General features: G+C 48.9%; 1 protein-coding gene across 1 annotated transcript in view; it reads right to left on the bottom strand.

The window, feature by feature from the left end:
• The window catches only part of TECTA (tectorin alpha), a gene marked incomplete at its 3' end in the record, with an annotated part of 21,387 nt that extends 11,252 nt beyond the window's left edge, over positions 1–10,135 (bottom strand). The window contains 8 exon segments of the mRNA XM_010021113.1: positions 6–90; positions 544–1,114; positions 1,399–1,811; positions 3,838–4,003; positions 4,344–4,481; positions 7,071–7,358; positions 7,999–8,132; positions 10,072–10,135. Coding sequence (XP_010019415.1) covers positions 6–90; positions 544–1,114; positions 1,399–1,811; positions 3,838–4,003; positions 4,344–4,481; positions 7,071–7,358; positions 7,999–8,132; positions 10,072–10,135 — 1,859 coding nt within the window.
• Positions 10,136–12,138: the final 2,003 nt, after the last annotated feature.

The following is a 12,138-nucleotide window of genomic DNA, read 5'->3' as shown; positions in this document are numbered from 1 at the left end:
CCAGCGGGGCCGTGAGGTCTGAACACGTGGCGGGGCAGCTACTGGCACACACCGAGTAGTGGCTGAGCTCCGGGCACTGCACAGCCGTCACTGTGGGTGCAGAAGGGAGATAAACAACAGCACCACATTACAGCATGGTTCAGAGCCAGTTACCTCTTTCCTATTGATCCACAGCAAAGACAATGCAGAGTGACCCAGGAGCCCAGCTTGATGGTAGAATTACCCCCTCCATTTCCCTCCTGTGCCTCCCTGGCCATTCATCTCACACAATAGCCCCAGAAAAATCAAGGCACCCACAGCTGTTTAATGCCACAAGCATCCCTGTTCTGGTCCAGCCTCCATCTCTCATCATGCCCGATTTGTGCCAGCTTTCATTAGTGCAAAAGTCTGATGCCATGGAGAGAAGGGACCAAGTGGCTCTCATCTGACTGCCTCCATCTCGGGTGACTCCCTCCCCTGGATTTCTCCCCCCTTCATCTCACACACAGCTGGGTAGACTGCTCCAGAGGGGAAGACTCCCAGCACGAGCACGCTAACACTTACTGCATCCCGTCTGGGTGCGCCACTCTCCCACCGAGATTCCCAGCCCCTGGCACACGGCGGCATATGCCTGGATGGCTTGGCACAGGCCAGTGCCATTATCCCGAGCACCGCAGAGGTCATAGACGCAGCTGTGGACGAAGGCAGTGGGGTCCACGACAGCGCTGCACTCCCACAGCGGCCCGCCGCTCTTGTTGATGAAGCCGCAGTACTCGGAGGTGAAATAGAGCGATTCAGCAGCAGCGTCGCACAGGCTGCAGTTCTCCAAGCACCCAGATGAGCACTTCCGCTCGGGATGTGGCACTTGCCAGCTCTCGCCCAACTCCGGCACGGATGTGGCCAGCCTCCCATCTGAGCGCAGGGCATCATCCTCAGGGTCTTTATTGTAATTGCCACACAGACCGCATGTGGCGTTGATGTATGCGCCAGGAACGGAGACGGAGGCATAGTGTTGTCCATCATAGGTTACCAGCAAACCAAAGTCAGTTTCCAGGGCTGTGGACAAGCCACTTTGGTAGACTTTTATTGCACCCAGTTCCAAAGAGATAGGCAGGGACACCACCAAGTCATCCACCTGCGGGAACAACACCAGACAACTGAGCTGCACATGAAATAGCAGAGCCCTCATACTGGGACATGGACTGGAGCTGTACAGCCCTGTTATAGGATCTTAGTGTTAGGGATGTGAGTAGAAGGACAGCCATCATTAAACCACAGGCATTTTCCACATGCCCAGTCCCCGAGGGACACACAGGGTGTGGAAATGCTGTCCCATGCTCTCCAGGCTGCCATGCGGTCTCACCACCACCTCGGAGGAGCTGACCCAGCAAGTTCTCCCCTTTTCCATGGGGCTCTCACCTTTGCTTTCCCAAAGCTGCCCTTGGGGAGGACGATCTTGTGCGAGTAGACCTCCACAAATATATCCCTCAGCCAGGAGACGGAGGATCCGCCTCTGTTCTCGTTCTTGGCCTCCACGTTGAAGTAGGGCAGCTGGGAGCCTGGCCAGCACTGCCTGGTGAGGAGGTAGGAGCAGGAACCCTGGAAGTGAAAGAGGAAGCCGTCGAAGGTGTGGTAATGTGGATCTCCAAACACCACGCAGGTGCTGCTCTCCACCGGCACGCACAGGAAGAACTTGGTCTTCGGCTCGCATGCTTCAAAGGGGCCGCAAGCCATCTCCTGGCAGAAGATCTCATTGTTGAAGTCCAGGCAGCGGCACTTGGTGGTGCAGTTGGCGTTGTCCCAGAAGATCTCCCCTTGACGGAGAAACTGTCCTAGAAAAACAGAGAGGGAAAAACTCATGCTAAAAAGAACAGATTGTAATTGCGCCGCATCAGTCCTCGGAGGGGTCTGCCAGCCCTCCAAAGCATCCTGCTGCTGGGCTTGTTGGCTGCTTTCTTTATGCAGACTTCCAGCAAAGCCACTCAGCAAAGCACTGTGATCACAAGCTTCGTTTTCAATGTACAGTTGTCCCCTTCGAGTCCTACCCATGCTGCAAGTCTATGCGATGGTGTGAGCGCTGTCATGAATCTCATGTCAGGGCTGAATTGAGCAGACTGGCTAACTTGAAAGCTCCTGCTTTCAACACCTACCACTCTTCTTGTGCTTCAGTATCGCAGGACACGAGCCATTTGTGCTATTTTCTCAAAGGGAGAGTCCACTGGTAAAGCTTGTGCCATATGGAGGCGATTTCCAGCACTGTTGCTGTACTTGTGCCTTCCTTCAGCTTTGTTGCCATCCGCATAATTCCTCCATTCACATAACTTTGCCAGTTGAAGTGCGACTCTGCCATCAGCTGCCCAGAAGCAATTTATTCCCATTCAGAAAGTGCTCATAGTAGTTATGAAACCAAAGAGCTGTTGATAAGTAATTTCCACACCATACACCAGTGACGACAGGAAATGATGAGTGATCACACAGCAATAGACTGAGCAGACTTGTTACACGGCGGTACTATAAAGGGAGGCAGGTTTGTCTGGTGAGAGACATGAGAGGCAGAGAGAAGACGGGAGAACAAGGGTGGCAAATACCCGTGAGAGTTTCCCTCTCTTCCATATGGTTGCCTTTCACACTTCTCATGTGCATGGCTTCCACCGTGCGCGTTGCCTGAATTTACCTCTCCTAAACTTTTTGTTCTCTTCCCTGCCTCCTCCTACAAAAAAAAAAAAGCACTATTTTCTGCTTCCCTGTAACAAACAACTCCTCCTTTTAGCACGACCCACTTGTGAGGGCTCCTGTGCCAACCTTCCTAGTGTAGGTTTGGGCACACAAGTGCCACTAGGCACAGTGGGCCTCCACCCCTCCAATGCCACACACTGCATCACCTCTTGGGGAGGACTGTGAAACACAAATCCAGTGGTGGGTCTATCCATGCTGCCCTCATCACCTGCATAGCCAAGATTGGCTTTCAGCCCCTTTACCTTTATTCCTGGGGTCAGCAGCTGCAACAGTGGGACCCGAAACTTCCATGGGCTCCAAGAGCCTCAAAGCCTCATGGGTCTTCTTTAGTACAGTCCTTAACCAGGACATAAAGAGGCCAAATGTCTCAGATGGGTGACATCTCCAGCGTCCTTTGGCAAGTGACAGTCCCCTCTTGCTAGAAAGACTCCTGGAGCAAAGTCGATGCTCCTGACAGTTTTATTTGTCAAATGGTAATGCAGTAATCTCTCTGTAGCTGAGTCCCTGTGCAGTCGCTGTAGGCATCTCTAAATCCCTTTATATCCCCACGCGGTCAGTGACACATGCATAGACACTGCAACTGGTGCAGAGACATGGCATTTGTCCTGCCCTGAAAACCTGATATTCCTCCTGCTGCTGCAGAACAAGGGAAATGGGACCAGATCACGAGCTTTCCTACTCTGGGGACAAGAGGAAATTGCTGTGCCCAGGTCTTTCCCATTACCACCATCAGCATCACAGAAAAGAATTGAGGTGGTGGCTCAGTGGCATTGTATTCCTGCAACACACTCAGGCTCCATCTGCCCTTGACTTTGGGTTAGGGTCTTTTGGGCCCCAGAAATAGAGGCTTACAGCAATCCCATGTTACTAAATCCCAGGGAAGAAAACAACCTAGCACCAAGGATAGTTTTGTCAGCTGATGATGTGCTGCATGCAGCGACTCAGACCCTGCTCGCATGTTTCTGTCCCAACAGCTCAAGTTGGAGGGGATGCCTTGGCAAAGCCACACTGCACAGCAGCTCTGAGTAGTCAGGCACCTCTCCAGCAGCATCCCAACAGTGTTACCTTTTGCTACACAGCTCCCCCAAACCTGAACAAAAGGCAATGCCATTTCCCCCTTACCTCTTAGGCTGCAGCCATTGGCTGGATCTATTTCTCTGCCATCTATTTTGAAAGCCCAGCGCCCAGGGACATTAACATTGGTTGTTTCTTCAATATTGACTATGTCTGGGGTTCTGGAGCCCGGGATGCTAAAGAAGTTGGTGATATTTCCACCATTAAAGCCAGCCTAAAACAAGTAAAAGAGCAGATTTTGTTATACATCTTTGCTATGTGAAAGTGATACTGCATTTCCATACCCCTCTGTCCCCCACAGTAACTCCTGACTTTTAAAGTCTCTTTTCAGAGATTTCAGTTTTCAGGTAGTTCAGGTATGAGTGAAAAGCTTAACAGGTACTAAAAGCACTATGGATGTATATTTACACATTTACATATGTAAATATACAGTGAGCTTGCAAGGCCAATGCTGGAGATGTTGAGGGACTAAGTGAGCTTGAATATGCTGGGAAAGTCAAAGGCAGCCATCTGAGAGCTCAACAGAGATGTGGATATGGGAGTGAGAGACTCACCTGGGCCATCACCCCACCGAGACCAGTCAGGGGGTCCCCTCCACTGGCTGTCCCTGTGGTCCAGCTGATTTCATGGTAGTTAAATAGAGCAAAAGACAACACACCATCTGTGATGAGGACAGCTTGGAAAGTGTTCACCTGTTGAAAAACATGAGCACATTCAGAGGGTGACGCTGCTTTTCTCACACTGCTCACCTGCCCTTCTGCCACATTCCTCTCCAGCATCATCTGAGCGAGACGTGGGAGGACAAAACCTCCTCAGATCCAATTTAACGCCAATAGATGGCAGCATGAGAATAAGCTCGTGGGGAAAAAGCAGTCGGCAGGATTCAGGTTGTTGTGACCTGTTATCTTCCATTACCCTATCTTAGCTTTATTCCTCGCCACGTTATCTTACCCACTTCCCTTCAGCATTCGTACTCTACAATACTGTTAACGGTGCATTACATTCAAGTCAGCCATGTATATGATGAGATGCTTTGCTTGGCTGACAGATACCCTTGCTACCTGCAAAAGCTGCTGCTCACATTCTTCCTTTCCCTTGAAATGACTCTGCATTTCCAGCCCCACAAACTCCAGATACATTCACATCACTGCCAGCCCAGGCCCCAGGCTGGAAAGATGTGCTTTGCCAGCCAACAAGGGTGGCATAGCCCCGAGCTCTTCCCTTTTACAGCTGCACAGGAGAAAAGCGGCCTCTCCCCTTGAGATATCCCCTCTATCCATGCAGATCCAGCTGGGATACTTCTCTCAGCTTTCTGCATTTTCCTGCCCTTTCCATCCTTGCCCAGCCTAGACCACTCTGCACTGGGACCACAGTGTTCCTCCTGCTTCCTACTGAGCAGGATTCTAGCAGAGGACAAAGTGTGGGCTGCCCCCTTTCAATCATTTAAAAGCAACACTAGGAGCCTAGCTACCTGTGCACTGCAAACTGTGAAGGAAATACAGCCACAGAAACAATTATCAGGTGATACTGGATTTCTCCATGGCCATGAACTCAGAAGTCACTAACGGAAAGCAAGATCACTTTGATAGTACAACAACAGCTCTTCAATGGAGCAACAAACCCTGCTCCAGTCAGGTGCTTCTTAGCGGGTAGTAGAGTTGACCTGGTACCTGGAGGTTTATGATGTTTGGTGTTCACGGTCAAACACACACTGAGCACCCTGAACATCTAACAGGACTCTCAAGAACTGAACCTGTTTGCTCAGGTGTCACTGAGGGACAGTACCTGCAGTGTCCCTGAGGCCACATTCACACAATTGTTTCCTGCAGCTTTTCTGCACCGTGATGAATTCCCTGCTTAAGCTGCATTGTGCTGCTCCACGTGCCAACCCAGAGCCTGGCTGCTATTGAACAGGGAAGGCTGCTCTATAACAAAATAAATTGCATTGTGTTGCAAATGTAATTCTTCAGGCAATACACGAATCTCTATATTGCTTGCTGTCTGCAAATATATATATATTTGTATTATTTCTTCTGCAAGCACTGCCAGGACTGGCAAAAAAAAATGCATTAAATTTCAAGCCTCTCTAACAAATGGAAAAGAACTGAACTGATTATCAGAGCCAGCTCCTTGAGACAGAAGAGGACAGCTTTTGGCACTCACAGCACACAGGCTAATCCTAAACAACACAAACAGTAGCAATGATCCTTCGCTTGCTATCTGTGCCCCAAGCTTCCACATGGGCCATACCAGTAACACATCCAGCACGGACCTCCCAACATCAGCTGTGGCTGCAGCTCACATATTAACCAGGTTCTTAAAAGCTGTTCATGCCCTGAGAAGCATCACGCTGCTGTCTCCAGACTCTGAGATACAACTTGCACATGTATGGAAATACAAGAGCTACCATAGCTGAGTTGCTAATGTGACTCTCTGGTCAGTCTGGATCAGGCTGCCCATGCAGGCAGACCAGTTGTCATCACAAAAATGCCATCAGTACTCCCTTTGGTTTTCCCCTTCCTACCTCAATGTCTGCATACAACAGCCGTTCAACCCTTTTCTAGGAGATGCCCTTGCCACCCTTTTGGATTAGTGCTGTGGAGAGAGTATTGCAGCCTCTGCCACAGAAAAAGACATCATGATTTGAAAGGAAAAGGGTTTTTTGCCAAATAAATACATATTAAAGCTCCTGTTTTCTCTTGCCTTTCTCCAGCTCCTTGGAAACTGCATTACTTCCAAAACTTAATTTACCACAGATTGCTGCTCCTTTTCTGCTGAAGCAGCCCTCCCTCTTTGCAGAGGCAAGGAGCAAAGCTTTGTTTCAGAGCTGCTGGGGCCTTGCAAGTTGAGCTTGGGATATAAAACTGAGCAAACCCATGTTGAATTCTGGTTAGAAGTGGGCAGTGGGGAGGGAAGGGCAAGTTGCAAAATCCAGTCTCAAGAGGATAACCAGGGAGAAGAAAGGAGCACAGAGCAATTGGGAGCCTCGAGTGGTTTGTATCACGACATAGCTACTGTTCAATGCCAAAACTTTGGCCCCTTTGTAAAGGACTTTGGTCAGAGGTCCCTGTAGTCCCCTGCACAAATAGCTCTGTTCTATCACTGCAGAAGCACAGGCAAAGTGAAGGTGACAAATCACAGTACAGAGAAGAGGGAACTGAGGAGCAGGAACACAAAGTGACTCAGTTTATGCACAAAGGCCAGGACAGCTTTATACATACACAGATACCTACCCAACCATCAAACACTACCTGTCAAGAAGCACAGCTGACCGCTCTTACCGGAGTCGTGCTGCTTCCTCCATAGAAAGTGACTTCCTCCCAGGTGGCAATGAAGATCCAGGTGGCAGAGAAAGAGGACATGTCCTTGAAGTGCTTGCGGATGTCTTTGGAGGCTCTCCTCAGCAGCTCGGGGTCCGTGCTCTCCCTGTAGTATATTTCCCCCCGGATGCCATTGTGCACATCAGCCCAGAAGGGCGCGACGAAGGCTCGTCCATCCGTCAAGGGGAAGGCTTCTGGTGTGAACTGGCTGACGAGTGCGTTGAAGGAGATCACCCCGTTGTTGTTGACCTGCACAGAGACCCGCTTGCATTGGAGCAAGCCTCTGCGGGGAGCAGAGAGCTGCTGGCTTATTAGGAAACATCAGGTGAGTGACTTTGGGCAGAAGGTGTTTTATGTACTGAGAGCTCTGGGTTTAGCCAGCCTTTGGAGAGCAGCTCTGCAGCACTGAGAGACCCAGTCCTATGATACGGGTAGCTGCACAGCCTGAGGGTTCACAAGAAAAAGCCCCCTTTGCCAGGCTTTTGCTGTGCTTTCATCTGAGAACAGCAGCAGCCTGTCCTTGTCTCAGGTACCTACATACTGGTCCAAACCATTGCACTTATTTTTCCCCCTACAGGTCTCTGTGTGTTCTTATTTCTTGTCATATAACAGGAATAATGTTCCCTGTGTCAAGGCCTTAGCTTTGCTGTACCATTTAATCACCTTACAAAAAATTTATCGCCTTTTATATTCCTTCCCCATGAACATTAGCCCATTAAATATACCTTTGACATTCTTAATCATAAAACCTATCACTTCATGAAATCTAAGAACTTGTCAGGTAGGTGCTAATAAATCTTCCAATTCCTGATGATGGGGAGAACATGTTTAAAATGCAGCTGCTAATGGCAAGAAAAAGAATAAAGGGATGGTCTGCTTCTTCACTTACATAAACGCTCCTGTACGGGGCTCCAAAGAAGATGAACGGGACAGAGATCTTGATCTCAGGAGAGCTTCCATCATCCACTTTGGGTGTTTTGGTGTCATTCTGCCAGAATGGATACAGACTCTCCATGGCATGAGCTGGAAGGAGAGTGAGAAGTGAGTCCTTATGGCAATGCCAGGAAGGTTCTGGGGTTGCATATCCCCAAAACGTGACCTCCTGTGAAGAGCAAAATAGCTGCCTTGCCCTCACCTCCTTCCCCTGTGTGGATGTACCTGAGGTGCCAGAACAGCTCCCAGTTTGCTGGCAAAATTAGGTTTCCTGGTAAAAGGCACTGTCAGTGAACATAACTGTCTCCCCTCAATGTATTTCAGAAGACAGCTTTGATGTGCTTCAGTACAAGCTTGACACTTTCTACCAGAATAAAAGCCATTGGCTTGAGTTGCAAGCGTGCACTTCTGGCCCTAGGGCACATGTCCTTTCCCATTGAAGCCCCTACTAGATCTCTTCTGTCATCTCACACCCTGTTTCTTCCAGTTAGTGACTGGTGTGCCTCATCACAGAGCAAATGGGGATTTTGCTGTGTTTTCCTCCCTTTCCTCCCCTCTTTGATGTAGAAAAGTAGCACCCTGTCCTCGCGACTTTCAGTCTCGGCTGACAGGCTGTGAACAATCCTGGCTCTGTTCACCTGGATTCAGGACATGCTTTGATTTCCTAGCCCATACCCTGCACTGTTCCAGGGCCTTCAATTAAGGACAGCTTGCTCTGTGCCCTGTTATGGATGCAGGAGGAGCTCTCAGTGTTGCTCAAGCTCTCTTCTAGTCACCCTAGGGAGAGCAGAGAGAGTCACCATCTAACCCTTCTTCACAGGTTCTACTGGACCAGCTTCCCTTGGGGAAAGGAGATAAAGCGAAGAATGGCCTAACCCACTGGCATCCTGACTTCCTAAGACACACCTGTGCCCCACCAGACATAAAGGGAGGTGGCATGTGATGGTGTCAAGCTGCAAGCCTGGTTTTACAGGTCTGTCCAGAGGGCCACAGCAAAACTCCTGGCTGCCAGGTTAGTAAAACAAGTCACTTCACAGCCATTATGCACCCGACGAGTTATTACAGCTCAGGCTTAGCAATGAGACAGGGATTTTACTTCTTTAAACTGGCAACTCAGCAGAAACTTCTCGATGACAGTTTCTTTAGCACTTACTAGTGTGACATTACCATACTTTAGTACGCATCACCTCATCCAGCCCAGCAGGCCCCCACTGATAGTGATTCTTGCCCTGGTGGCATTTCTCAAGCTGGCCACACATGCCAGGCAGTGCACATCTGCCACATTACCAGACTACAGGGGCTTTTCCTGTCCATACCAGCTCCATTTGCCATTCTTCAAATTGAAACATGGCAAAGATTAATTACCCCACGAGACTGGTGAGCTGCTCCTGTGCTTTTCAACATCACAGACAACCACGGCTTGGAAGGGCTCCCCAGCTGGTCTCACCTCCTGCCTCATTCAGCCCATATGTGCACATCACCTCTTCACAAAACAAAATGCACTGTGAGAAATGCGGTGCGAGCACAGGGAGAGGCACCTTCACCTCCTAACACCAGGAATCTTTCTAACTCCAGACCATCACAACCTCTAGAATGCCCCATATGCACATACGCAAACATATAAACAACGTACGTGCTCACCGAGCTCAAAAACATCAGTGTCCTCTATATCCTGCTGGCTTTGCCAGCTTTGTATTCAGCACAGCACGCCAGCTCCTCACGCAACGTAAACCATCGCCGCTTCATTGCTTTCAATGAAGTGAGGGCCATTTGTGCCAGCTCCTAAGCCATGTCCCATGGCACGAGCTGTCACTCGTGCAAAACTGGCACCTGTGCTTACCCACGAAGGCACACCAAGCTCCCTGCTTAGCACCCACCCTTAAAATTGATGGTCCTTCCCCACAGAAAACACTAAGTTCACCATGGGTCTTGCCCTTGCTCCAGCCAAGGGGCTGGATGTGTTTTCTAAGCAATCTGTACTTCCCAGCACAGCTGACCAGTTTCAGCCTCCTGAGCAGGAGATACTCACCTCTCTGCTGCGTAGTTACCATCAAAAGGGCCACCCAGGTCCCGAGAAATGATCGCTTGTTCATCCTACAAGAAGGAAAGAAACCTGGACGTGTATCACATCAATAGGAAACTGCATCCTTGAGCAAGTCCCGGGTGATGTCGAGTGCCATCGCTTCCGAAAACTAGTGACATGAGGATGCTTCAGAGATTGAGGTCCCTCACTTGCCAGGCAGACCCTGGAGAAATGCCTGCTCCATTCAGTGGTGTAATGATACTTCCCTGGTGATAACAGAATATTTCCCTGAGAGACTGGCAAAGTAAGCCCATAACCACAGGGAAGAGCCCCTGCTAATCGCACACAGTGTTTGGAAGTTGTAGATATCCCCAGCTCTCCATGGGCCGTCTGTTCTGATAGTTCAAAAGCAATTCCTTCCCAATCTGCCTAGTGTGAGGATGGACACTTCAAGGGGAACAGCTTTGCACTGCTCCAAACATGAGAGCTGATGCAGAGCTGAAGTGTGCTCTCATGAGTAAGGGGCTTCAGGCACCACTTCAACTTAATGCTTTGTGCTGGCTGCTAACACAACAATCACCATTTTTGACAAGTGTGGAAGAAGCACAAACATTTACACAGCTGGGCAACTCCTCCCTTACAGGAATCAATGATAGAGAGAGAAGCGGAATCAGGGCTGGGAAAATGAAAGCGAAATCCTGTGCCAGCTCTAATTCCTTCTGTGCCTAATGCAATTTGTTACTCATTATTAATTCAATAGAAACCATCACTAAAACACCTGCTTTGATTACTTCGCCTGTCGCTTTCCCTTCATTACACACAGGCACAGCTCACGTAGAGCTCCCAGGAAGGTATCATGTGCTCCCAGTGTGTGCGCGCCCGCCGGATAAGTACGTGATCAGCTTCAACACAAACTCTATCTATGCATTATGTACAGCCTTAGTTTGAATACTTTTGCCTTCTCCCTTTATATATCCCGTGCATTTCAGTTGCACAGACACACTGCCTACAAAACCTAGCATCTCTTTGTGTTCTCCCTATAGATCTGCTTCAATAGCGTATGGACAGATCCAACTCCTTCCAAGTATACCCACATACATACATAATGCATAGAGCACAGGACTACAGCAGGGAACATGTCATCATCTGTCCCACATCTCTTCCACTTGTCTCACGCTACCAGGAGCTTAGAAAGCATGAAACACAGTGGAAGGAAAGTTTCTCCCTGCTTTGCTGCTCCTCAGCATGCCACTCACATCGATGCTGGCCACAGAACTGTGTTCTGCACTGAGAAATATTCAATCCACCAAGGAAAAGTTTTACCACTTTCCCTATCTTGGAAAGACAAAAGGAGAATGACAGAATTGTATATAAATCATAATCTGAGTCACTGTGGATTCACTAGCAGAGACTGGGCAGACAATGACTAGAGGAAACTATGGCAGTCAAAGAACAAGAGCTTGGGAAACATGACAGACGATAAAGAATATGTTACTTAACATACCACATTCAAAACTACAATATTTTAGGTATGGAAAAGAAAATTACCAACCTGTTTTGTAGATAGAGAAGCAACCTAAATCTGAAATTTTAGACAGATCTTGGTAGACCAGGGAGAAATCCTATGTCAATGGAGAATGCATCCCGGTCCTCCTTTGCCAATTATTGCTGATGACTGAAACGATGTCTCAGTCCCCTTGCTCTCGCAATTGAAAAGTCTGTTTTCTTCAATGCTGTTTTAGGGCTGGAGGAGTGTTGAGTTGCAATCACAACTGTTGCCTCTATTGATAACCAGCAAGCTAATCTGGAGATCAGATTCTGGCCTGGAGAGGGAAAGAAGCCTCTTTCTTCCCCGAAAACTCACCCCCCTCAGGTGGATTCAGATGGAAATGTCAGCGAGCTGGAGCTGGGCTTGTGGCTGTGCTACTCAGCATCGCTTTTTGCTGCAGGGAAAAAAGAAACCAACTCAGAAGAATTGAGCCCCTTCCTCCTTTGTGTAAGTGAAAAAAACCGCCCATCTATATAATGTTACAGGATTAGCATTAAACAGTGCTAGGCTTAAAGCAGCGTTCA

This window comes from Nestor notabilis, unplaced genomic scaffold (assembly GCF_000696875.1).
Source record: "Nestor notabilis isolate BGI_N333 unplaced genomic scaffold, ASM69687v1 scaffold26228, whole genome shotgun sequence".
Taxonomy (NCBI): domain Eukaryota; kingdom Metazoa; phylum Chordata; class Aves; order Psittaciformes; family Psittacidae; genus Nestor; species Nestor notabilis.
Note: the sequence above shows the minus strand (reverse complement) of the source record. Positions and strands in the feature narration are given on the sequence as shown.